Raw genomic sequence first — 27777 nt, 5'->3', positions numbered from 1 at the left:
TAATTTTTTTTTTCTACCTAATTATGCATTTTTGGCCTAGTGCGACTTATACTCCGGAACGACTTATAGTCCGGAAAGGACGGTACGTGTTTTTCACATAGCAGTCACAATATGATGGTTACATATGAGGTATGAGATAGTAAGAATAAGAAGCTGCTGTTGCTACTATTACTACTAAGAATATTAATAATAATAATAATAATAGTAATAAAATGGTATCCTTTTCTTTCATTTGTGTTGTTTTTATTTATTGTACTGAACTTTAAAATGTTAATTATTTGCAGATATATTTATTTAACTTAATTATAATTATTATTATTTTTTTGTTGATCCTACCTACAACAACACCTTATCTTCACTCCACTGTCCAGGTCAGCTTTACAGATGCCATGTCATTGTTTTACTGGGGGGCGGTGCATGTTTTGGTATTGTCTATTGTATAAACACTTTGTTGTATCATCAATGATGTTTTGTGAGAAAACAGAAGGTGTCTGTTAGAGATGTGACGTTTATACTGTATATTGACGGGTGATTATTTGGGACAGGGTGTCCATTCAAGGAAATGTAGTTTGAATCTTAACAGTATTATTGTATATGTATTTATGGATCGTCAAAATTGGGCATAAAGCATTCAAGTGCCGTGTCGTCTGTCATTGCTATGAGTTGTTGCTCTTCCCTCGAGGGCTCGGTTTATTTTTGATAATTAATCTCTCAGTGCCATCCTAATGAATGAGAGCACATCAAACCCGCCCTGTAAATTTAGAGCAGATGTGCTCTTTTGGAGCCCGCCGATATGGGGATTACAGTGGCTATGTGGAGCAGAGCTGGATCAAGTGGCTGGGATGGCGCTCGGCAGCGATTGGAAGAACGGGAGGTGCCAGAGTCAGAAAAGGGAAGAGGTGGGGAGTGATGCAGCGGGGCATATGTTGGCTTTTTTGGAAACCGGCCCTGCCCACCGTGTAGAGGCCTGACAGTTCTGGGTCACTCTCGCCGTCACTGCGGCCGCCTGGAAATGGCGGAGGATGGAGGACGGCGGGAAAATAGGGCGGCTTATTGAGATAATAACGCAGGGTGCGCGGGTGACAGTTGTAAGCCGAGCGGCACCGCGCTTAAGCCGAGCACGGCGACACTCGCGAGCTTCATCCAATCACGAGTGGGCGAAGCTGCCAGATCAAGCTTTAAAGAAAGGCATTCCGTGCCTCTTTAAAAATAAATTAATATACATAAAGAGCCGAAATGTTTATTTTAATTTCTGTTTAACTTTGGCTCAGACTGTTGTGCTTTTGCACGTTTGTGTTCACAAAAGTGATTTGTCCTCCCACAAGGTGCCAGCTCGTTCTTTAGGTGCCGACATCTTGCAGGCACGCTTGTTTCGATAATTAACCTAAAATTTTTAATACAAGTGTTTACACTTATAGTATTCTAAATGTATGCTGTACTTAGTTTTTGTACTAGAATTAAATGGTTAATAATTAAAATATGCTACATATCATCACACTCTTAAAATAATTGGCGAAGTCATTTTTTTGCAAAAAATATTTTTTTACCTAAATCATCTCATGATGCAAATGGATCAATTTTTTTTTGTGTTTCCTGAAAAATCTGAAAAAAAAAATAAAAAAAATAAATAAATACTTAGGCCGTTATTTTAACTCTTTGACCGCCATAAACGTTTAAAGACGTTCAGTATAAACCTAGAATTGGCCGCCATAGACGTTAATTGACGTCTACTATGTTTTTTTATGGAAACGGGTGGAGGAAAGCCTTGGGCAGCAAATCAGTCCATGCAGAAGCAGACTGACAAAAACTGTTGCGCACGTGTAAATAGTTTGCAAAGAGTTTTCCAAATTGTTTGTTCGGATTGCTACTGTTGCATGTAAATAAACTGTTATTTTGCAATCAAAAAACATTTTTTATTGTTGGGGTAGTGTTTTATAGAAGTTTAGGTGTTTGTAGAATCACTCATGCAAAAAAAAAAGTGCCAAATTCACTAGAGTGCATGAAATAACATCGTTTCACAAAAAGCCTGATTTCTCCGTATTTTGGAAGAAAATAGAGGATTTGGGTGAAACGAAGGTGTTTTCTATTGTTGATTACTGAAGATCCGAATAAGGTAGAAACAAACTTTTTTTTTAGATGAAAGATGAGACTTCAATCTTTCATTTGGTAGTATCCGCGTTTCCATAGTCCTAACACAACATTTTCTGTGGAGCTTGAAAGATCGGTAAAATTCTGTAAATCAGCTGGCAGTATAGGGGTTACCTTTTCCGAAAATGGCTGGCAGTCAAAGAGTTAAGAAAGTGTCAGGCAAAATCCAATAAAACAGCTTCAGTGAAAATGGCTGGGAGTGAATGAGTTAATATATCTTTTTCTTGTACATATTAAATTTTTAGACTGAAATATACATCATTGTTTTATATCCATATTCAATGTTCAGCATAGCTTTTATAATTCAGAGGAATTCAGACTTTTTGCCCTAGGAATTTTAAAATGAACCCGGGGGTCAAAGTGGAGCTTAGAAAATCATTATTTCTCAGTTAGGAACTCATCTTAAATGGCAATCTATTTGCTAAATGTCACAAGCAATTAAAGTTGATAGTTTCACCGCCAGAAAGGTCACGTTTGCCCGCCCCGCTTCCCGCGTCTGGACTTACGCACACAACCACACAGCTGGATAACCATGCTAACTTCTAACGAGCTGACATGTTTTCCTGGTCATTGTGCTTTCAATTACGCACATTACACTGATTAGATTTACATATCTTTTTTTATGGCTGCTCTAATTGGCAAAGATGATTGCAAATTACACGAGAGGGCTGGCTGTCACCTTGAAATGGACGCGCGAGCACACCCTCGGCCTCAGCGCGCCCATTATCTGCTCATTTCACGACGGGAGTGAAACAAGTGATCAAATTTAACAAGGCGCATGGCTATTTTCTCCATTTTTTTCTCCATCTTGGCATTTTGTGACCTCTAGTTCAGATGAGGGACTAATTTACGCTTAATTAGTCGTGTCGAGTTTGTGTCTATCATATCCCCTGTAATTGTTCTGCTTTATGCTTTGTGACCCGCCAGGCCTCAGTACTACAAGGTGGTTGAAGAGTGCATCTCTCAGGTGGTCCTGCATCGAAGCGGCATGGACCCCGACTTTGGCTACAGTCGCCGATTGGATGTGGACTTCACTCATCTGATTGGTAACCTTGATTTGTAGTAGGGGGAAAGTTTCCCATAATATATGGACAAGCAACCATTCACCCTCACATTTATGGTTGGTTATGACTTCACACTTCTTCTGTGCTAAATTTAAAAGGAATTAGCTTCGATTGGCCGGGTATCAAGTTGGCTGTGTTCATTCACGCCTGTGTACGATACTGTTGTTAACAATGTCTATGCAGCCATTATCCTTTTATTTTGTCATTTTCAACTAATGGATTACATTCCAACACGTCAAAATACGTTTCAATTTCACATTTCTGTAGTGACTCAATTAAGTTTTTTTTTTTAACATGTCAGATGTGTCTTTTGTTCCTGAACTGTTCTGACTCCACCACAAAGAATCATTAAAAGTTTTGACTCTAAATAGCTGAGGTATGACAGACTGCAAGAAAGTTTGCAATGATGTTAACCCACACAAAAGGCACATGAACCACTGAGGTGTCTTCTTTCTTTGTACTGCTTTTTTTTTTTTTTGGGTTTAATGATTTTCTTCTTCACATCAGGGGGTTGTTTTTTTCTATAATAAGAACTATTTCTCAGATAGATATGCAATCTAATGAGAATTTGTCCTTCAAGTGAGCAAATGGACAATTTGGAAACACATATTGTGCGGCATTTTGATCCTTGTTGAAGGCTTGCACAATTGCACATACACAAACACACACGTACACACGCATTCAGGTGATAATCAATGTTGTTTATGTGAAAGCTATACGATAGTGTATGTTTGCCAGATTGAAAAGTATCTATCTATCTATCTATCTATCTATCTATCTATCTATCTATCTATCTATCTATCTATCTATCTATCTATCTATCTATCTATCTATCTATCTCTATCTATGAGCTAGCTAGGCTATCAAGCTAGCTAGGTAGATAGATAGCTATTGAGCTAAGTATCCACTGCTCTATCTATCTATCTATCTATCTATCTATCTATCTATCTATCTATCTATCTATCTATCTATCTATCTATCTATCTATCTATCTATCTATCTATCTATCTATCTATCTATCTATCTATCTATCTATCTATCTGTCAATCTATCTATCTATCTATCTATCTATCTATCTATCTATCTATCTATCTATCTATCTATCTATCTATCTGACAATCTATCAGCTAGCTAGCCTATCAAGCTAGCTACGTAGTTAGATAGCTATTGAGCTAAGTATCCACTGCTCTCCTCTCTCTCTCTCTCTCTCTCTCTCTCTCTCTCATGGGATACAATGTGTTTTCAAAATGTGTCTTATACCATCAAATAAGGCCACAAACTACTTAAACCAATCTTAGAGATGAATTAAGGGGTTTTTGCTTAATCCTTCTCAGAATCAAATAGATGTCAATAAAAATAAAAAAAACTTCTCTGGCAGAAGCAAGAGGAAAAAAAAGTAATAATGCACGGAAATGAGCGTGTAATGTATTGATGTGCGTGTGTGTTTGTATGCTGTCTTGCAGATCAGTGTGTAGACAAATCCAAAGTTGAAGAGAGCGAGCAGAAAGCTGCCGAGTACTCCAAAAAGGTGAGGCATTAATCACTTCAACAGGCCCCTTGCTTGGCCGAGTCCTATCAGGAAAGGCTTTTCTTCCGCATAGCTCCCAGACAAGCTATTGATTTTCCATGCTTTAATCAATACCTGGCTGCGACGCTACATGATCCGTATCAGCATTACAAGAATCAATGGTGAGGTTCTGATTTGTGCACAGTACCGGGTTGCACTTAAGTTTTGTGCAGGTGATTCGATGCGTCTTTGCTGTGAGAGAGGCCTCCTTAATGTGCATTTCATTGCTAGTACAGTGGAAATCGAACGCAATATGTTTCGTTACGCTGGTCAACTTCCAAGTTGTTTTCATTTCAACACACAAAAAAAATCTATTAGATCAATTACATTTAGAACAAATAATTTGTCCAAACCTTACGAACATCAAATGTATTAACTTTACAGGCGGTGATTTATGAGTCACATTTCAACACTGCTAATCCTTATATGCAAACAGAACTTCACAAGTCTATACTCTCAAACACTCTGCTAACTTTTAATGACAAATGAGCAGAGGTGGCAAATCGGGGTCCAAAAAGTAAAAACCCTGCCACAGTTTGGCTTCAGCCCCTGATGCTAGCTCACTATAGCTCCCTAGCAGGTAAACAAGCACCATGGGAGCTAGCTAGCTAGCGCCTGAAAGTAAAAACCCTGCCACTATTTGGCTTTAGCCCCTGATACTAGCTCGCTATAGCTCCCGAGCAGGTAAACGAGCACCATGGGAGCTAACTAGCTAGCACCTGAAAGTAAAAACAATTTGGCTTTAGCCCCTGATGCTAGCTAGCTAGCTCCCAAGCAGGTAAAAGAGCACCATGGGAGCTAGCTAGCAAGCACCTGAAAGTAAAAACCCTGCCACAATTTGGCTTAAGCCCCTGATGCTAGCTAGCTAGCTAGCTCCCAGCAGGTAAACAAGCACCATGGGAGCTAGCTAGCTCGCACCTGAAAGTAAAAACCCTGCCACAATTTGGCTTAAGCCCCTGATGCTAGCTAGCTAGCTAGCTACCAGCAGGTAAACAAGCACCATGGGAGCTATCTAGGGAGTCAGGTAGCTAGCACCTGGGGCAAAAGCCAAACTGCGGCAGGGTTTTTAATTTCTGGATCGGGATTTGCCACCTCTGCAAATGAGGGATGGTAAAAACGTCCCACTAATTAACCATGATACAGTCCAGCCATCCATTTTGTATTCCACTTAGGTCCTTTGGAGTCCCGGGTAAGCTGGAGCATATACAGATTTACTTTGGGCGAGAGGAGGGGTACACTCCAACTGGTTACCAGTAGTGGTGCAATGGATCACAAAAGTCACAGTTCGGATCTGATCACGTATTTGAGTCACGGACTGGATCATTTTTTGGACTGAAAAAAACAACAACTTTATTTATAGAACACTTTAAAAGAAGAATTTCTGTATAGAAAGTGCTGTACATGGAACGGAAATTGGTCATGCAGTAAATATAAGTAAAACAAGAACAAATCAAACATTGTAAGTAGGTATACAAGTAAATTACACATTAAGTAAATAAAATTTACATCAAATGAATAACAATAAGTAAGTGAGTAATCAATAAATAAATATCAAATTCATAATACAAAATACAGCAGACATCACCGAGCACTGAAACAATGCTAAGAATGCTAAAAAAAAAAAGAGAAAATAAATAGATGTGCATCTTCATTTATTTAAAAAAAATGCTTTTGCTCACAAAGAAAAAAAAAGAAAAAAGAAAACTTTACCACCAATGGCCGTGTTTTTCATTTGGCCCAACCATTCTAATATGAATTGAAGTGAGGTCAAAAGTTAAAGCATACGATTAGAATGTCTTTTTAAAGCACACCATTGTGACACTTCCGGCTATTATTTTTTCTTCTTCTTCAGCATAGCGTCTTACCAGCCCAGTGCGTGCACCCTGCTGTGTCTGTGAAGTCATTGCGCTGACATGTCTTGGTTTTGTGCAAAGGTTAAATCCATCAACATGTATGAAAGCCAGGCCTGAAACAAAGATAAAGGACAACAGGACTCCCGGGTGATGAAGACCGCGAATAGAACGCCTTCGTTTTTGGCGTCTGTTGATGTGCCCCGGGGCCGCTCTCCGGAGACGCCCCGTCGCTCGCCAGCCTTGTTTTCATCAGCGTGCGCACGTTGACATATCTGTGTCCTCTTTCGTGCAGTTTGACGAGGAGTTCAGCGCACGGCAGGAGGCCCAGGCTGAGTCTCAAAAGAAAGAGGAGAGACTCAAAGAGTTGGAGGGGAAGATCCAGGCCCTGGAGTCTCAGGTAAATCTACAAAAAAAAAATAACCTGCGGTTATTTTTGGACTTTTCAACCAGATGGAGAGCTTTTCGCACCTCTCACAGATGTTCTCTTAAGTGGATGTGAGAACATTTAATTTAATAAAAGGTCAATCCCCTTAAGTTGAAGCTCTTAATGTGGCCGAGTGTCCGCATTGAAGCTTTTCAATGTAATTGTATTATCTTGGAAGTGGATTGCATTTCTTTCTTTACCGCCTTTGAAAACATTTCTTCCTGAGCAAAACCTCCCAATTCTGAGCACAGAAAACTACTTTGCCATTTTAACCCAATTGCAAACATTTTAGCAGCATCTTGAGAGGAAAGAGCAGTAATGGAATTTTACGTAAGCCAATATTGGACGATGAAAGCATGGCTGCACACCAACGGCACCCTCACACCCAAACGGGCCCATCACTTTCTCACTTCCTGACTACTGCCCGCCACTTTTAATGATGACATCACCACAATCTAAATTTTCTGCGCTCTTCCATTTTTCTTTTAAATGTTATGCTATTAACAAAGACATATCTGTCATTTGAAGGCAGAGAGGTGCATTAAAAAAAGAAGTGTAGCACACTTAAAAAAATCAAAGCCTTTCTTCCTTAAAAAAAAAAAGCCCAAAAAAAACTTCTGTATATTCACTACTACTGAAATCTCACCACATGTAGGGAACCCCAATTAAGTGAAATATACTTTTAAACACTTAATTATATATTCAGTTTTTGCAAGCAATTCACTTGTTACTATAGGCATCAAACCTTGGCACTAATAATTGATGGGCTCCCTGAACTGCCCATTTTAATAGCTTGAACTAAAAATATACTACAAACTTATGGTCCAAAAAAAAAAAAAAAAATCATCATTTTAAATCCCCTTATATAGGATAGGTGGACTTGATAGTGACAAGCCCCGCTTTAATGTAAAGTTAGTACAGAAATTTTGTATGTTTGGTAACATTTTTGTGCAGGTTGGCACCAGTCCAAGTATTTCTCTTGAGTATAGCAATACCAATTGTACTTTTGATACTTTTGATACTTAAAAAAAAAAATCCCCCCAAAAAATATTGGCAGATAACTGTAAAGAAAAATCTATATATCTCAATGTAGCATTTTTTCTTTAAAATGGCAGGGAATTAATGGCAATTTTCTTTTATGCTAATTCCGAGTTCCTAATCATAAAATGGCCACAAGATTCCTAAAAAAAAAAAAAAAACAAACAAACAAAAAAAATGATTTATGTTCATTTGTTAGGGATGCAACGATAAGCGCAATATCGTGATATCGTGATATTAAAACTGCCACAATATTGTTGTCGTCATGTTCACGATATTTAAATGCAACACATGAAAAAAGTCAGGTTGATTTCCATTCTTGCAGTTTTAGGACCCTCTGGTGGCTCGTGTTTTAGTGCAATTTAATTTTCATTAGGGATGTTTTGGCCCTTTTATGTTTAAAATCTATGTTAATTGTCAGATAATGGGGAACGTAAAATGCTCGTGAAGCATTATGTGGAGGAATTCAATGTGTGCGTGCATTAACAACATAGCATAATAATAAAACATAACAATAATGGCATAATATTAATGTAATGTACAAAAGCACAATATTGTGCCTTTTTTTTTTAGTATGAGCTCATTCTTTTTGTAGTATTGTGACCTTTAATACATAACGCCGACCTCCCCACAATATCGTGATAATTATCGTATTGTGAGCTTCATATCTTGATAATATCGTACCGTGATGTTTGGATATCGGATATTGGTATATCATTTTTAGGGTTTACACGATCAGGATTTTTCATCCGATCAGCGATCGAGTTTAAAAAAACAAAAGAATAACCGACACCCACATTTTACATTTTATATTTTATATCATCTGATCTTGGTCTGGGCCGATCAGATCGGTGTAAAGTCTAATTGTTAGAAATACACGTCTCACACTGACATTATGCAAAGGTGATCTGTGTATCGTCTCCATACGTACAAACAATGAAATCAAGGATCCGGAAATTCCCCCCAAAGGCCCATAAATACCCATTTTCTCTTGTTTAATTATGCAACGGCAGTAACAGCCAACCAAGTGCCGCTTTTGATCTTCTGCGAGTTAGCCGCGTGTACCACTCCAATCCCATCTCAAACGGTGAACACAACAACAACCTCTGTGATGATTGCGAGTGTGTTTTACCTCCTTCATCCGCGTTCGACACACCATTTAAATCCCGCGTGCGGCTCTTTTCCATCAAAGCCGTCCTGCCATCCCCGGCATTTTTTTTTTGTCATTATTTTTCAAGAATGAAATGGAAGCGAACCATAACCTTTCATCCGGGAAGACATCCTGTCAGATATTAAAACACACGCATGCCCGGAATCGCTTCCCCTCACCTTGTTTGCCACACAACCAGGCACATTTAATGAGCGTCGGTCGACCAGGAACTTTTGGCATTGTAACAAGCAGCCTGTTTGATGTGCCTTTTTGATTATCCCCCAATTGAGTGGAGAAGTGCCTCCGCCTGTAAACATCAACAAAGGGACACGGGAATCACAACAAGTGGGGAATCATCCGCCCTTCCCCGACCATTTTTGCTCGTAGCGTAGCAGAAGGAAGCTATTCACTGCAATTGGGTTGGAGATGTAATGAATAATGTAGCAGTGCAGTGGTACGCAGCGGAACTCTGCGCCATCCCATTAATAGCTTTTAACAAGCTGACAGACTCGTAGCTGACCTCAATCGGCCCGTGGGAAGAGCTAGCGGTCTACGCTGGTCGACCCCCCCCCCCCAACACACAGACTCAGGCTACATTTTTTATTTTTACACATTAATGATCCAATCCAACTAAACGGAGGGAGCAGGTAAAACCTCACCAAAATAAAATATGGATGGTATAATCTCCCAAACATTTCCCTTTAAATAAATCTTTTGCGTTCAAGTTTCTTTCCTAAATGTGGTGCAAACTTGCTCAGTTAAAGTTGTTTATTAGTTTTAGGTTGTCCAACTAGCATATCAATTATTTAGATCGTAGCAGTCTTTTGCAGAAATGACCTGTTTCTCTGTTACTGTGGACATAATTCTCATACGCCTCCTTCACATTGCCTTTTAAAGCTGAGATTTATTTGCCTTTATTCAATGTTTTATATAAACAGCACTGACTGAGAGTGTGAAGAGCGTAGTGTGAGAGTGTGAGAGCGCCTGTGGGGAAAAGGATTACAAAAAAAAAAAAAAGTAGTCATACAATATGTCATAAGTCATATTGCCAGGACTGGGTTTAGAGTTTTACAGTCACTTCTCTTATCCTGTTGTGTTAAAATTAGTGTAGTTCCAATACCGTTTTTTTGGCCCCTGATACTGATTCTGATACCCAGCTTTGCAGTATCGGCCGATACCGATACCATACGATACTCAAGGTTTTTTTTTTCCTCAACATGAAAATGCTGCCCTGCCATTGGTTCAGAGCATTCAAGGGCCAATAGGATATCTTAGATCAGCATGTAGTGAACATGTCACATACCAGTGAATGTCGTGCACGAGCAAGACACAAGATGCTGCATCCAAAATCCTATATTAGCGTTGGAATTAATGGTATCGTACTTGTGAGTACTCACCGATACCACTGTTTTAATGCAGTATCGGCGCCTCTATCGGAACAACACTAGTTAAAAGCAGTTATTTTCAGACTACTGTTTAATGCATAACAACGGACACCGTTACTGACTTCATCAAATTATGGGAGATCGATCCAAAGAGTGCTGGAGACTCTTGCATGAGAGCGGAAAAACTACACATTTTTCTGCTATTTATTTATGACACAATGATTAAAGATATGATCGACTCACCCATGGACCTCTGCTGTAAACAACACGTCGTCTCAGGGTACCTCTTCAAACAAAATCATTCGCATACAAAAATGGCTGTCACACATCTAAGAACATTGAAATGTATTTCACAATGCCAAAAAAAAAAAAAAAAAGAGAACAAAAAAGCAAATGGAAGAAGTGTTTTTGAAGGAGCTCGCATGGACCTTGCTTTTGCTTTTTCATGGTGGTTTTCCTTTGAAGATACTGTAGATGGCATGATGTATTACATCTCGTTATAAAGCGTAAAGACACACCACACTCTTGTCTCTTGCACATCAAACAACCTCATTGAGGGGAAAAAGGGGATGTGTGATGCACTGGTAGTCTTTAAGATGTGTCCTCTTTGACCCTGCTTGCAACTTTAACGCATGTCTGCCCCGTGTACTGTATGTGTCGTACAGCCACGTAGCATACTAGCTTTCTTCTCTGTCTCTCTAACCTTCCTTCCGATGTGTGCATCTGTTTGCTCCCCCATGTTGGTTACTACGTGTGTGTGTCTTCCTGTGTGTGTGGTTGGCATCTGCAGTTAACAATAGAAAGTGACAAGCTCAAAGAGGCTCAGAGACTCATCAGGGAATCTGAAGCCAAGGTGGGTGTCGTTCGTCCATGTACTTGTGGAACGGTAAACACTTGACGATGCAAACATCCAATGGTTTGTTTATTTTTAAAATCATGTATTGCAGGAAAAACCTGGTGAGTATTTTGAAGTCGGAATGGTTTTAATTGGTCAAAGACTGGAGGTGAATTTCTACATATTTGAAAATTCCGGGCTTTCAAATATTTTGTGAATTTTGTGAATGGGAGTAATAAATGAGATGGCTGAAAAGATCTGAGCATGTTGAAGTTGGTATTGTTTGAATCGATCAAGTAATACTGAGGGAGGACCGGAGGAGTGAATAATGTGGAAAGTAAAAAAAAAAGAATGTTTGTGGGTGACTTTTTTTTTCTCTTTTTTGGTGTGTTGAAAACTGTTCACAAGGTGAATTGAATATGCATACTAATTAATTTCAAATGAGGACTATATGAGTCTTGAATGTGTGAATGGGTGGTACAAATATTGGAATGAATGGGGAATTTTTAGGTGAAAATGTTTAATTCAGGGAGAACTGTAAATTTCTGTAATAAATCAAATGGAATTTTTGCAATATGTTGAAATTGAAATGATGTGAATCAGATGAATTATTTGGAAGGTGAAGCGTGTGAAAAAAGTGGAACAGATAAAAATAGGAACAACACCAGCCTTCACACAATAACATAAGAAAAGCAATAAAACACTATCAATGCCAATGTTGAGTGTCATGCTAAGTCAAAACCCAAATAATAAAAATGTGTTTTACTAATTGACAGACTTTAAAAAAATAGATAGAAAGTCCATTAACTTACCCGTAGTACCCGTTGAACTTTGGTAAACTGCTAATGTGGCGTAAACATGTTTGAGTGCCGAGTACGTTCAAACATATTTAAATATGTTCCAGCATACTTGCAAATACGTTCAAGCATACTCACAAATATGTTCAAATGTACTCCCAAGTACGTTTGAATGTACATGTAGGCTAATTGCTACAAACATAGCATTTTACCACAATGTCATTGGTTATCATTGCGCATGTCATCACACTTACTTTTTAAAAATTTGGCCCACATTATAAGAAAACATCATAACTTTTATTATTTATTATTATGTAGGCATGATTAAAGGGCACAATTTAAGTTTGGCATTTTTTCCCATAATTCAACAGGGTATTGACTTGCACATGCACAGTAATATCCCCTTGCATTATGGGAAAATATGCTATGTTTGTTGCATATGTCCTACGAGTATGTTCAAATGTATTTCCGAATGAATTCCAACGTTCTTGTGCGTATGTTTGAACTCATTTGTGAGTACGTTCCAATGTACCGGTATTCAGAAATACGTTCAAATTTACTCGCCAGTCGAAAGAATGTTTACGGTGTAGTTTCATGCATAAAACAACAGCATAGCCAAAAATTGTATGGAAGTCAAACTAAGTTGTCATAATTTGTGTAATAATGTGTAAGAGGAACACTTTTAAGTCTTGCATATAAAACAAATGAAAAGAACTAACTAAGTACAGCAAAAACTGAGTTTGCTTTCTTGTATGAAGAGCTACTACTTTGCTGTACCCCATTTATAACCTCATCTGACAGGACCATTGAACCCTCTGTTTTTGCAGATACAAATAGTGCTGTCGATAAAACCCGACTCGAATGGAAGCGCTAACAGGCTGTAATGGTTTTACCCACTCAAATTTCCTGCTTGTTGAGTGCAATTTTCATAAGTAATCACGTTGCAATTGAATTGAATATCAGAGATGAGATTGGGACATAGTATTTAATCACACAGAATTCCCAGTTAATTACCTGCCACACCGACCCTCCTCCTCATTGAGTCTACGGTCTGAATCCAGACCGTTTTCATATAAGCCCGCCATCAACATGGAAACCAAGCACACTAATTTAGCAGTTAATTTCCTTCCATTTGCTTCTATCAGCACTGAAAGAGGAAATGGGCCACAGAGGGTTTGAGATTGACAGACACGTAATCGTCAAATCTGAATTGTCACAGAGAGCAGCTCTAATTTTAGCCTTAATAAACAATCAGCAATGATGTAATGAATCATAACATCTTTACAAAAGATGCCAATCACATTCTCAGCAAAGTGACATTGAAGGACGCTCATCAGGGCTGAACTGGTTTGGGCAATACGCACGACTAATAAGCTGAGAAGCTCACAACATGTCCGTGTTTGGGTGTCCGTAATTGCCAAATTTGCATATTAGTTTATTTATTATTTCCGATTGGCATTTTGACTCAGGCTGGCTGTGTTTATGTGGCGAAAGTGACGGTGGTGACATGCTGAGGGACTGTTACCTCTTCTCAGTCTCAGCTGCAGTGGTGAGGTCCAGTAATTGTATATTTTAAAGCTGCACAGGCAGAGCTAAAGCATTTTTTTTTTCAAAGAAAACAAAGATGTAAGTCTTTAAATCTTTTTGTCATCACAATAAAGCCTCGGAGCAGGTAACAGAAACGTCTTTGGCATCTTGATTAAAATGACAAAAACAAAAGACATCCATGTGTTCTTGCAGATTGCAGCTGGTCCAGCTGTGCCCGGAGCGCCACCTCCGCCGCCGCAACCGGGAGGCGACATGGCGCCCCCTCCTCCTCCGCCGCCTCCCCCGGGTGGCTGTCCTCCACCACCGCCGCCTCCACTACCCGGCCACGCCGGCGCTCCGCCTCCTCCGCCGCCACCTCCTCCTCCTCCGGGCGGGGGGCCTCCGCCTCCACCTCCGCCGCCCGGGTGCGGGCCCCCGCCCCCTCCTCCTTTCTTCGGGGGCCCGGGCGCGCCTCCTCCACCTCCTTCACTTCCGGTCCTCAAACTGCCGTACGGACTTGTGCCCAAGAAGGTTTACAAGCCTGAGACGGTGATGAAGAGAGTCAACTGGAACAAGGTATGCTGAGAAATAACCCATTGCACCTTCAATCATAAAAAGTTGTATCACCTCTGTTCAATCACCTGGAAGCTTATACAATATGCTAAAAACTTCTAACTAATTGAACATCCAATGGATTAACTCCACAACTTTGTTTTACTTTTTCTTGGGCTTTCCTTGTATTTCTTCGTGCCACCACACCACAGAAGGGTACAGGCAATGGCAAAGTGGAAGGTTAATTACTATTTAACAGGAAATGTAACTCTATAAGACTCACAACGGCAGGAACATTTTGGTACGTGCTAGTCAGTGAAACATGGCTAAAGTGACAATAAGTCAAAATCAGTGCTTCCCCTTTGAGATTTTTGTAATGCCACCAGAGAAGGATACATAAAAAAAAAACAAAAAAAACAATGTGCTATATGTGCGCATTTTTTCCCCCCAGGCTTTTACTGTGCTCCCCTTTAGGAGCCTTTATCTAGCCTTGTCTTTTTTTCTTTTCTAAACTTATTCACTCGCAGCTATTTTCACTGAAGCAACCTCCTTTGTTCCTGGCATTTTTACTGGATTTCGACAAATTTTGCAAGTTCCACAGAATAGTGTGTTTTATTACTATAAAAACATGGAACCTACCAAGAGAAGGATTAGTCTCTTCTTTCAACAGGAAAAAAATACTAGATTTCTATCTGTTTTCTTTTTGCAGCAATTAGCATTAGAATATAGCTAAGTTTCATCATTATTCACATTCCTGTTGAAAACACTGACAAAAAGAGCTTGTTGCAACATGGCCCTGGATGATCTCTTATACTCTGATGCCACCTGATGGCAGTTTTTTATAATAACTACCATTGCTTTAAGCCACCTCTACATGTCAGAAGCTGCATCAAAGCCTTCTGTCTGTTCTTGCATGAAAGAAAAAAAAAAACAGAAAAAAAACATATAAATATGTTTTTGGGTGGACAACGTATTAAAAAATGTGTTTACACATTTTTGGGTTTGAATGAGTTAATAAAAAAACAATAAGAATTGAATGCTCATTGAAAATTTAGCTATTTAGTCTCAACATCACAGAAATGTTACATTCTGTATCTGGCCTTGAGTTGTTAAAGTTGTTAACTTAGTTATTTATATTTAATAATGTATGTTACAAATAGATGTGTCAAAATTAATCTCTTCAAGAAGTAATGTTATCTAATTAACTGACATCTATTTTAATAATTGAGTAATCATTTAGATCAGATGTTCTTAACCTGGGTTCGATTGAACTACAAAGGTTCGGTGAGTCAATCGCAGAGGTCAAGACTCAATATGATTCGTGATGATACGCCCCCCGCTTGGCCATCTTTGGCTGCAGGTGATCAAGTAACATCTGTGCCTATCTGTGCTGCAGGGAATTTGGTGCACTCAGTAATTGTTGTGATGGTATGCCATGTGATTTCTTTATTATTATAATCCCTTCATACTAACTAATTTGTGAAAAAAAGAAAAGAAAATGGTCGGATGAATATGTGCAATATGAATTCACATGTATAACAGAATGAATGTATGGCGTTCCACAGGATTCAATTCTGGGGCCTCTGCTGTTTTCATTGTATCTTCTGATTATCCAAATCCACTGATTTATCAGCCTAGCAACCGTAATTATTCACTGACTTCTCTCGTCCTTCAAAGACTTATCATCTTTTGTGTTTACTCAAAAAAAGACATCTGCTTTTACTTTGGAAAACAATGACTGAACCAGTAAATGAATCCGTTTCAAAAAGGTTAAATAAACAGAAATAATTGGTTAGTAAACAGGAAATGGGGGAAACCTTTTTTTTTTTACATTGTGATATTTCTAGTTCTAAAACAACACTGGGGGAAATCAACACCTGTGCCTTGTTTTCTTTTATTCTTACTACAGTATATATTGGTGAACTTTCTTGTACTCTGGAATTCCAGGGGTCAATGTTAAAATGAGATAGTTTGACTCTGGAGCCTTTTATGTCTATTTTCTTATTTCTTATTGAAATCATATCGTCACAATGTGAATCAGAAGTCCACCAGTGTTTCTGGGCAGATTGTGTACACACACTGCATGATTGATAAGGTAATCTAACTTAATAAAACTTTAAATATCAAAAAGGAGATCTATTCTAAAGCCCAACAAGTTTGGTTAATGTACTGCACTGTAGTTATTTTGACACTAATATGCCATTGTAGTCAACGCTACATTTTTAACTTAAGGCCTTTGTCACATTCTATAACCCACTAGCTCTTCAGATTATGTTACAATTCAGTTGACCTTTTTAAAAAGCCACATATGCAAATGTATTTTGGATTCTTATACATACACTAGCAAGAGGATACTTTTTTATGGTGTCATCGCAATAGAAAATTAGTAGTTTTGCATTTTCAGGTAAGTCTTCCTTCCTTCCACGGTGATTAGTCTACATTCAGTAGCTGTAGCGTGCGTTGAAAAATACCTTTGCTTTGCAGGAAGAGTGGATTGGTAATGCAAATGAAATTCATAAGCACCCGAGGACAAACAATCTATTGTTTTGACAGGCAAAACAGTCTCCTGCCTTCGTAGATTGGAAGTGCACGAGTGCCGGCGGCAAATGTGAATTAGTTGTATAAAGTTGTAGTTATTTTTCATAACAGTTCCATCCATAGTTTGTCCTGCCAGAGCACGAATCAAACGACTTTGGAAAGTAAGTTCCATGCAATTACTAAATCGTAGCGTCACGTATACTGTAGTATAGTATGGCCCATTAGTAGATACAATAGTTAAAGTGACACAGCGGCTGACATTAGAAATTGGTTTAATAATACACATTTTTCTCCATATAATTTCAGTACGACTCCCTGTTTGTGATGATGTGGTGGCACTGCTTTACAAGTAATTGGAGTGAGAAAAAAAAATACTGTAAGGATGCCAATGTGCAAGTCTGGGGAGTGCAATTAAAGCCACTCTTGCATTTTGGATTGAAGCAGATGAAATGTGATATATAATAAACACAGTCATGTACTAATCATTACTGCAAATTTATGTTACTAAAATATATAATAGTTGCGTGTACAATTGAAGATGCTCATTTACGAGCAAAAAAGTCATTTATTTTGTAATGCTGCAAAGTTTCACAAATGCCATTAAGACAAATATAAATTTATTATTATTTTTTTTAACGTGGTTTGCCTAAATCCCTCCCATATATCGGTTTGAAATGTAGCACCAGTAAACTTACTGCCTTTTAGCCATTTCGAGCTTCTATTCCCATCAATATTGTAACACCATATTTTCAAGAATAGTTTCATTGTGATATGCAGCCTTTGGGCAAACATATCAGTAGCACATACACTGCAAAAAAAACATAAACATCAGCAAGATAAAATACCTTGAAACAAGGGGACTGTGCTTGTTTTTGTTCTATGATATTGACTTATTTTTCTTGTTTTATTCTTACTTTAGGAACACATTTCAACAAAAGGAGAAATTCTATCAAGACAAATAATGCTTGTTATTAGCGAAAAAGCACTATAGTTTTGAGATATGAGTTTCACGAGGTGAGATATCAACCTCTTATTTGTGACAATTCCTATTTTATTTTTTATAGGCACATTTTTTTGGTGCTTTTAAAATGCTTTGATGAGGTTTGCTTATTTCTCTTTTTTGGGATAAAGGGGTAGAGAAGATTACACATTTAGTTTGGGCGGTTTCTTTTTGTTGTTTAAACTCAAAATGAAAATATGCAATGTGAATCCAGTCAAAAACAAGTGCACATTTCGAAAATGCACACAATATCCCGCCAGATTTTTTTTGGAGTGCCACTTTTATGTGCTCTCTGATTGGTCTGATAATGGAACACTTGTGTCACCGCAGATAGTGCCACAGGAAATGGCGGAGAATTGCATCTGGATCAAAGTGAAAGAGGAAAACTTTGAGAATCCCGACCTGTTTGCGCAACTCTCCCACTGTTTCTCGTCACAGAGCAAAGGTAAGAACGGAGGCGCCGTCTCGCTCCCATTTTCCACTTCGAACCCCCTCCCCCGCACACAAGAGCCTTTTTACTTCATTAATCCTCCTCATAAACCTAATTTAGCATCTCTGCCTAAATATGCCAAGCCACTTTGATCTCATGACACTTTTTTTCCCCCCCCTAAAATATTAATTTCAATAATTCTCAGTTTTGTGCCAATTAAGGATAGGAACGCTCCTGCCGTAGGGTGTTAATATGATTTTTCTCGCAAATGTGACTGCACGTTGTATTTGTTCTTTCTATATTCGACTAGTGTTTTTCCGATCAGCGTTTTGTGTGGGCGCACAAAAGGGATGTTTGACCCGAGAGGAGCTTTGTTCCTCCTCTTTTTCTATCCAGCAAACTACTCCTCCATTGAAGATTTTTTATTTTTATTTTTAAGGGCTGTGGGCATAGCTTGTCCTGGCTAGTTTGTTTCACAAAAAAATATATAAATAAATAAAATAAAACAAAAAAAAAACGGAACAGCTCGCCTTTGCTTATGTATGGAATTGTGTATGTGGAATCACTTTACCCTCATGGCGATGTGATGTGTGTTATCCCTCTTTGACAGTGTATGTGTTTAGTTCAGCCCGCTAATTCTAGCGGCAGTGGAGGGAGAAGTTGAAGCCCTGTCAAGTGCTGAGCAGTCAAATGTGAGCTCTGTCAGGCTACGCGGACATAACTATACCCGATCCTTCAGCCTTAGCCGTACACCCGATGTCTGTTTGGACACCAACTGCTTTCTCAGCCTCCAGGTTTTCACACTAAGATGATCAATCTTTTTTCTATATATCTCTGAAATAAATAGACATTTTGCTTCAATGCCCGTCGGGTGATTTCCTGACATAACACAGATGAAAAGCGAGTATAGATTCTGTAGTGAGGCTTAATAAAGTGGCAAGAACGAGACCAGCAGTCATATTTCACTGGAGATTATCCGCCAGGAAACTTATTTCTTAAATTGACACTTGACTGTATACCTGTTGATATCTTTTTGCATTTGCCTCTCATATCTTTTTTTACTCGATTTACTGTGCAGAGGAGTTCCTACAGTGGTGACAAAAACACATTTGTAAACTAGACTAAGTGCAATTTCTGGAGAAATTGCGTGGGAATGCTGAAAGCTGAATGCTAAGATTTGAATGCAGGTGGAATGCTTATGAAGTAAATTGAGAGATAAATTATGAAATTATAACCTCCTGGTTACTGGACAATGTGCTTACCAACTGTGCCACGTGGAAAGTGATACTTAGAAAAAAGTTCAATGTCTGTCTCATTGAAAATGAATGGGGAAAAGTTGATATTACAAGTTAAATTGTGCAAATGCTGTCAGTAATGTGGAATCAGATGATATATACCCCAGGAGATGTGAATTTTTTAAGCTAGTTGAAATTTGAACAATGTAAATTGGAAGTACAGTGTTCCCTCATTTTCCGCTGGGGTTAGGTTCCAAAAAATACCCGCAATAAATGACATCCGCGAAGTAGTTAGCTTTATGTTTTACAATTCTTATAAATGTTTTAAGGCTCTAAAATCCCCGACCGCACAATTTATACACTTTTCTCATTGAGGCATTTACATGTTCTCACATTTCTCTCGTGTTCAAACTTTGACAATGTTCAAACCTTCATAAATTTTATAAAATGGGTATATTACTGTAAAAAAATTATGCAAAATTGCACTTAAAAAAAAATCCGCGATACAGCGAGACCGCGAAAAGTGAACCGCGTTATAGCGAGGGAAGACTGTATTATGTGGGAGTTGTTACATGGCAAAAAAGCGTGGAGAATAAAAATCACAGTAACAATAAGCTGCCACTTGGATTAAAGGTTTGAAACAGAATAAAATAGAAACAATAATAACACCCAGCAGTATCATACTGTATGAAAACATGAACAAAATTGCTAAGGCAAAATTGATGCTAGTTTCATTTGCACTTCTATGGTGTTTTGTGTTGTATGTTAGCAATACGCTAGCTTAGTTTTGTGAAACAGTTAATGTGCCTTGGTTGAATAGACAAATTGTAATGATCTTTTTTTTTGTTGAGTTTTAAAGTAAACTTTAACTGGGAGTGGCAATAAATAGCTTGACACAAGCAATTGGCCTATTTTTTTTTTTATTTTTTATTTTTTTTTTATGGTTTCACCAAATTACGGCGAAGAAACGACCACAATTACCGTAATTTCCAGACTATAAGCCCCAACTTTTTTCACACGATTTCAACCCTGCAGCTTATACAACGTTGCGGCTAATATATGCATTTTTTTCTGACGGCCACCAGGGGCGCTCGTTCAGAAAAGGTAAGAGTGAGACAGGTGGAATATATGTGTCGATGAAGACACAAGTTTAATGTAACTTTGCGCTTTGTGCATGAATAAAATTAGCATGAACAAACCCTCATCATGGAAAATACAACAAGTCTCCGGTATGTTATTTTTAACCAGCCCTGTTAGTTACTGCCGTATTGTTGCTGTGTTATTGCCGCGTCACAGGCACTGTTTGGAAAGAAAAGCTAAGGTATATTATTAAACCTTTGAAAACTCTTTCTGTGTACCGTCTTTCTTTGTAAATATCTCACGTTTCAATGTCGGCACATGCGGCTTATAGTCAGGTGCAGCTTATGTATGTACAAAATGCTTTTTCCTTTAGAAATGTACTGGGTGTGGCTTATAATCAGGTGCGCCTTATAATCCGGATTTTACGCTACTTATTTTTCCTGTGTACATTTTTTTTCTGCAATCTTGTTTGTCGATATGGTCGTAAACCGAGGATCGTCCATCATAAAAATAGAGAAAGTGAGACCACCACCAATGCAAATGGAATTTGTCACACTCGTGCCCTTGGATACGTTAGTTCCAACAAACTGCAGTTTCTTTGATCAAGTGTGAACGCAGTTAATCAAACTTTTGAGGAATAAAACGTGCGGTTCCAAATGAGCTCCTGCGTCTTTCCATTGTGATGACAATGTGCTCGCACCTCAATACGCGATACCTGGCAAATGAACTAATCGTGTTAATCAGCGTAAACAACATAAGGGTGCCAAAAGTACAGATCGTGTGGAAACACATTTTGGGGGTGAAAAGAAATTCAAGCAGACGGAAACAATCAAAGGTATAATTACAAAACAAAACATTTAAACATTACCACTTTTGAAATCTCAAAATTATCCCCATTCATAACGATCTGCATCAAAGAATGATGGCACAGTAGTGTAGCGGTTAGCATGTCTGCCTGTTGGTCAAAACGTTTTGGGTTCAAATCTCAGCTGGGGAGTTCCAAAAAAGTGTCATTTAAATTTTTCTTTAAATGACCTCTCAAACTATTCATAAAAATTATCTTCCTCCCCCTTAAGTCTTAAAAAAAAGCTCCATAGATAGATCATATTACCGTTGGCAAGGGTAAGAATTTACCATCCAGCATTTCCCCTAGGAGTTACCTTTGCGGGATCCCTATCAATTACCCCTGCGGAAACTTCCCTGCATCAGCTCTTATGCCTGGATTGTTAAAACACAACATTATTTTCTCATGAATGAAAAATGCTGTTTAATGTTTGATATGGATCCCACTCGCGAGGCGGCGGAGCCAGCCAGGGTGGCTTTGTGTGTGGAAAATGACGAAAATTTGTCACAATGCGTGACGTTTGAGGCTCCTATTGTAACCTCAGCCTCTTGGAAGCATAGAGTTTCTGCTGATTCAGCCGTAAAAAAAAAAAGAAAAAAAAAGCAGACTTCATTGTTTTATCCTATTTTTCAATAGGATGAACAATTCCTGTTTGAAGAAAGAAAAAAACACTTGTGTGATCTTAGAGGGAGGTATTTATGCCCAATCGGTGTGTGTTCTTGTGTATCACAAAGGATGAGGCAAGCAGGTGGAAATGCATTCCCTGCAGAGCTGCCCTCTGTTAATGGTGCAAAAAAAAAAGGCAATCTGTTGAAACTACATTTCTAAGGGTTACAGCAACTTAAAAAGGAATGACAAGAACACAATGGCAGTCCCAAGTTTTCTGATCTTTATTATGAGAAGAAGTCTCTAAAAATGACAAAGCAACTCTTCAGTTTTTCTCTCACTTTTGTGATGCGATTATCAGAATGTTTGTCAGCTAAAACATCAGAATTCATCATCTTCTTCCCTTTCATAAATGTCAAAATCAATTGTAGAGAAAATGGCTGTCATGCATGATTCACATTAACCCTGCTTTGCTAATGTTGCAATTACTTATTGTCAAATGTCCATCCATTCTCTTTTTGTCTACATCTTAGCCTGTTCAGGGTCACAGCGAGCTGGATCTGAGCTGACTTTGGAGCAAAAGGCCTTGACTGCTTGACAGTCAATTAAAGGGCGCATAGACACATTGAACCCACGCTGCCTGCACATAAGTCAGCCGAGTAAACCACTGTGCTGTCAGTGACTTTGTTATCAAATATAATGCATGTAAATACATTTGTTTTCCCTATATCGGTGGTGTGACATTTTAGGCAGAAGAAAAAAGATAACAGTCAGTCAACAAAACATATTAATGAGTTTTGCCGGCTAAAATAATACTTAGAGTTTATTATTATTTAATCATTTGCTTTTTAAGTATTTGTCAAAGAACCTAACATTTGGCTTGTCAGACCGGATTCAAATCGAGCAGGGTGCTGCTGTTTGGACTGTGTTAAACAAATAATCTGACACTATGAATTCAAAATAACACAATGGTAAATGTATGTACATATATTTTTGTCTGAAACATGAACAGAAAGTTGTGTTTTTGATTCATTTCAACACTCTCACTTCTCATCTATCTATCTATCTATCTATCTATCTATCTATCTATCTATCTAGTTAGCTAGCTAGCCACTAAGCTAGCCACCAAGCTAGCTAGTTATCTATCTATCTATCTATCTATCTATCTATCTATCTATCTATCTATCTATCTATCTATCTATCTATCTATCTATCTATCTATCTATCTATCTATCTATCTATCTATCTATCTGTCTGTCTGTCTGTCTGTCTGTCTGTCTGTCTGTCTGTCTGTCTATCTATCATTGATGATTACTTTTCAGGGGACTCAGACAACATTATTTAAACACATTAGAATGCTCGTTTAATTGTTTTTTTTTTGGTTCTGATTTAAACAAATGGATGAAATACATTTGAATAAGCTTGCACATCTATAGTAAATCAAACATGCCAAGAGGTGAATATATTGATATTTTTTAGAACATAAAATATGATATAATGATATCAATAAGTGCATATATTCAGCGCAGTGGACTGGACTTTGTAGCCATGTGTTTCTCTATCAATAACGTGTGGAAATAATTTTTATTCAATTTGTGTTAACTTTGACACCATCAAATGCTCTGAGATAAAAAAAAAAAAAAGATGACCCCTGACAGACGGTACATTATCGCAGCCACCCATTTCTATTTGCTCTCATCTTTTGTGTACGATACATGAAATGTTCCTTTCAAAACAAGTTGGCCGTGTCTTATTGAAAGAGTTTGTTACTGTTGCTTTCTCTCTTTTATTTCTTTTCGTTCGCTCCACCATTGCTTTCCCTTTTAACACTCTTCTTCTTCATTGACTTTTTTTTCCCCTCCGTCCTCTCTGGCTTGGCTTGGCTTTATCAATCAGTGGGTTTTGCCTTTGTGCTGCTCTCGGGATCAAATCAGATTCAGTCCAGGATTGAACGCGTGTTGCCATGGCCGGCTGCATTTGAAAGGCAATCCATTCAGCTGGAACTTTTGCTGTTCAATTTGGAATAAGATGGATGCTGGTAAACTTTGCAGCCCCCGAAATGTTTCCTCCGTTGCCTTACATCAACTGCTTGACGGACAAGTCTCCCTTATACAATGGTGCGACGGATTGAAACTGAAATCCCCCGCATTATGCCTCGTGTATTCATTATGCGTCTTTGACAATAATGAGTATTGATTACATACACGCTTTTAGGGATGCCGGTAAGGTTGTAGCCATTAATACATCCCATCAGACTTTAAGCCTTCATTATGGGGGCTCGTTGATGTTGCGAGGCACATTTCATCCTTTCCTCCCTTAACCTGCGATGATGCATAATTCATGTAGGAGACGAGACTGTCCTTGTCAGATTCTTTCTCACCTGCTTGAAATACTCGCTTTGCTTTGCCGGACTTGCAGGAGGCCCGTCGTGAATCGTGCTCGTGTAAACAAGCTAATCTTCGGCCGCTGCCGCCAGATTTCTTCGTCAGGGCTACCAAATGTTTGCTGTCGCTTGGGTATTTCTTCTTATCATTAAGCCCCACCCACACAGTGCCACCACCAGACTGTTTGTATTCTTCCCTTCTTCTTGCAAACATCATTAATCCGCTCCCACGTAGCTGTAAATTCTCCAGACACTGAACAGCTGTGTTCGCAGACAGCCTCATGTAGTTCATTCATTGTTGTGCTTGGGAACTGGCAGGTTTATGTCTCTTTAGTTTACAGCCCACATTCTGACAATTACCCTCTTACATCTATTAGGGGCAGGTATGATAAATCCCGTCATTTTTGATCGTTAAAAACAAATGTGATCAAACATTCGGTATAAATAAGGTTATGCTCTGTAGTTGCCACATCTTGAAGCCAGTGATAGATTGCGCTACTTGGCAGCGACCGATGGAGAGCATCATTAATTCAGGCCTGAATAGTTTGCTGCCTAAACAGTCTGCCATTGAAATCGAACAGGAAGTGATGATGGCTGGAAGTTATACAGTTATTACCTGGTGGCGTAATGTTAGCATGCCTTCCTCACAGCTGAGAATTCTGGCTTGAATCTCGTCTCCAGCGTATTGCTATGGAGTTTACATATTCTTCCTGTTTTTATGCAACGTTTCTCCTGGTTCTCCAGCCTGAATTTCAACTGTTCAGACACAGCTAGCTTGCGGCTTAAACAGGCTACATTTAGAATTGTTACAATTTAGACTAAATGAATAGAATAATGGATCAGGCCTGATGATTATCAGCGCCCCGAGATCTTAGATAAGAATGGAAGACACGAGTGAGGGGGAAGACTGAGACAAGGCTCGAGCCAGGTTCCCAAAGGGGGAGCACAGTGTAAGTCCGGGAAAAAAAATAATGCAAATACGGCACATAAGGACATCAACATGGTTGTTGTCAGAGTGTTAATTTTAGCTGAATGTTGGCATTCTGAACAAGAATCACTTATCCTATTTTGTTGAAAATTAAAAGGTTTAGCATGAGCTTCCTTTGCTTACCTAGCGCTAGCATAAATATCTCCTGGAAATGGCGTTTTTTTTTCCCCCAATTTCAAAATCCCATTTGGTAGTCAACTTACACTTACTTAATTCACTTTCTCTCAGTGCTAACCCTCAATTGTAACTCTAGTTGGAAATAGTAGTGTAACTCCCCAAGCGATGGTTGCACCACCTGCATCACATGGGGAGGTTTGTGGGGTAGATTAAATCCTTCTGTTCACACTCACACCCCTGCCACTATAAACACACTAAACACACCAGACTGGCACCATCAGATCCCCGGTAATGACCCTGCCAGAATGGCGGTCATGATGAAATCGGCGTGGGGGGTTAAGCTGGATCTCGGACCTTGTCTAATAAGCCCCCTAATAACTCTGTTAACATCAGGGCCGATCGGGCCACCAGATCAAACACACTCAAGCGTGGTATGAACCCCACATGACGCTCAGTCACACTCCAGGGGGGTTGAAAAAGTCGAAACCTGCAACATGTTGGCTGACAAATTGTAACACTAATAGTTACTTCAAATGTATAAATCCTGTTAAACATTTGTTTATACATTAACATCAAGCGTTGCTGAAATCTATCTCAAAACAATGTCAGAAACTCTACCATCTTGTGCAATGCAAAATTAGCTTATGTCCTTTTTTTACAATCCACTGTCGCAATTGTTGTAAACACAACAATACACTTTTGATAAAATTCCACACTTCCAACCAGTAATGTCAGTAACACGTTACAAAGTAGTGTATTACTTTAACAGCTAAATAACACATTACTCTTCAGGTTACGCTTTCAACTTGCCCCAATATAAAAGTACTTTTTATAATGCATATATGCTTTTAACATTTTACCGGCAGTAGGATGCAATAGTAAGAATTGATAAGAGGTAAATAAACAGCACATACTTCTTAGCGCTGGTATAGCTCTCACGCATTTTATTTTTTTGAAACTAATGGCCAATAAATAATAAAATACTGGAAGACACCTGAGTTCGAACACTATAGTGCTCACTAAAGTCACTAAACACATAACTATAGCTACATTAAAGACCACAAACAATGTATTTTTAACTAAAGTCTAGAACAGGTGTAGGGAACCCTGATCCTCGAGAGCCACTGTCCTGCCTGTCTTCCATGTTTCCCTCCACCAATACAGCTGATTTGATTAACTGGATCGTTATCAGGCTTCGACAGAGCTTGCTGATGATGATAATGATGATAACGAGTTAGCTGTGTGTGAGGGAGACATAGAAAACAGGCGGGACAGCACCTCTCGAGGACCAGGGTTAGCCCTGGTCTAGAAAGACTGCTTTTTATTTATTTATTCATTTATTTTTGTAATTAAAAACAAGTAGCAAATTTGTAGAATAATTCTGATGTCTAAATGGTTGTTGTCTTTATTTTATTTTTAATAAAAAACAAACACTGTTCTTAAACGTCATTGTTAAAAACAGACTTCCAATTAAGTGGCAAAACCGGGAGACATTTTTTTGTTAAGCAGGGTGGTTAATATCTGCTGAATGTACCGGTAGTTATTAACTCATTCACTCCCAGTCCCCTTTGCTCCCGGCTGTTTAACTGGATTTTGCAAGGCCCACATAATATTGTGTAACATTGCTATGAAAAACTTGGAACCTACCAAAAGAAAGATTAGAGTCTCTTCTTTCAACAGGAAAAAAAGTATATTTCTATCAGTTTCCTTTTTGCAGCAGTATGTATTATAATATAGCTAAGTTTCATCATTATTCACAAATCTGTTTAAAACTGTGGAGAAAACAGATTGTTGCCACATGTCCCTGGTTGATCTTTTATACTCTGCTGCCACCCGCTGGCTGTTTTTGTAATAACTACCATTCCTTTAACCGTTCTTTTCAGTTCAGAGACTGCATCGAAGCATTCTGTGTGTGCTAGCATAACAAACAGACAAGCAAAAAAAACATATAAATACGTCTTTGGGACACTGGTAATATTTAAAATAGAACACATTCATACGTTTTTGGGAGCAAGGGAGTTAAAGTAATTTGTAATCTAACTTAGTTAAATTTTTAAAGCAAGTAATGTAACCAATTTAGTCAATCATTAATTAATTTACGTTTTTAAGTTAACTTTGGCAACACAGTTTCCAACACATACATGCATGTTCGGTTCTGTAACTTGTCCGTAGGTGGCTCTCGCCCAAAGTCAGTTGGGAAAGGGACCAACCCACCC

At 38.6% G+C, this 27777-nt stretch overlaps 1 protein-coding gene across 7 annotated transcripts in view; it reads left to right on the top strand.

The window, feature by feature from the left end:
- diaph2 (diaphanous-related formin 2) overlaps nucleotides 1-27777 on the top strand; it is a 381698-nt gene that overhangs the window by 126786 nt on the left and 227135 nt on the right. For 5 of the 7 annotated variants that reach the window (XM_077531612.1, XM_077531611.1, XM_077531614.1 and 2 more), the window contains 6 exons: nucleotides 3076-3194; nucleotides 4676-4740; nucleotides 6925-7029; nucleotides 11420-11482; nucleotides 14002-14364; nucleotides 18209-18323. In XM_077531612.1, the coding sequence (XP_077387738.1) occupies nucleotides 3076-3194; nucleotides 4676-4740; nucleotides 6925-7029; nucleotides 11420-11482; nucleotides 14002-14364; nucleotides 18209-18323 (830 nt within the window). The remainder of the gene's footprint in view (nucleotides 1-3075; nucleotides 3195-4675; nucleotides 4741-6924; nucleotides 7030-11419; nucleotides 11483-14001; nucleotides 14365-18208; nucleotides 18324-27777) is intronic. The other 2 variants (XM_077531615.1, XM_077531613.1) reach the window with 1 other exon arrangement.

This window comes from Festucalex cinctus, chromosome 9 (genome assembly GCF_051991245.1).
Source record: "Festucalex cinctus isolate MCC-2025b chromosome 9, RoL_Fcin_1.0, whole genome shotgun sequence".
Lineage (NCBI taxonomy): Eukaryota > Metazoa > Chordata > Actinopteri > Syngnathiformes > Syngnathidae > Festucalex > Festucalex cinctus.
Note: the sequence above shows the minus strand (reverse complement) of the source record. Positions and strands in the feature narration are given on the sequence as shown.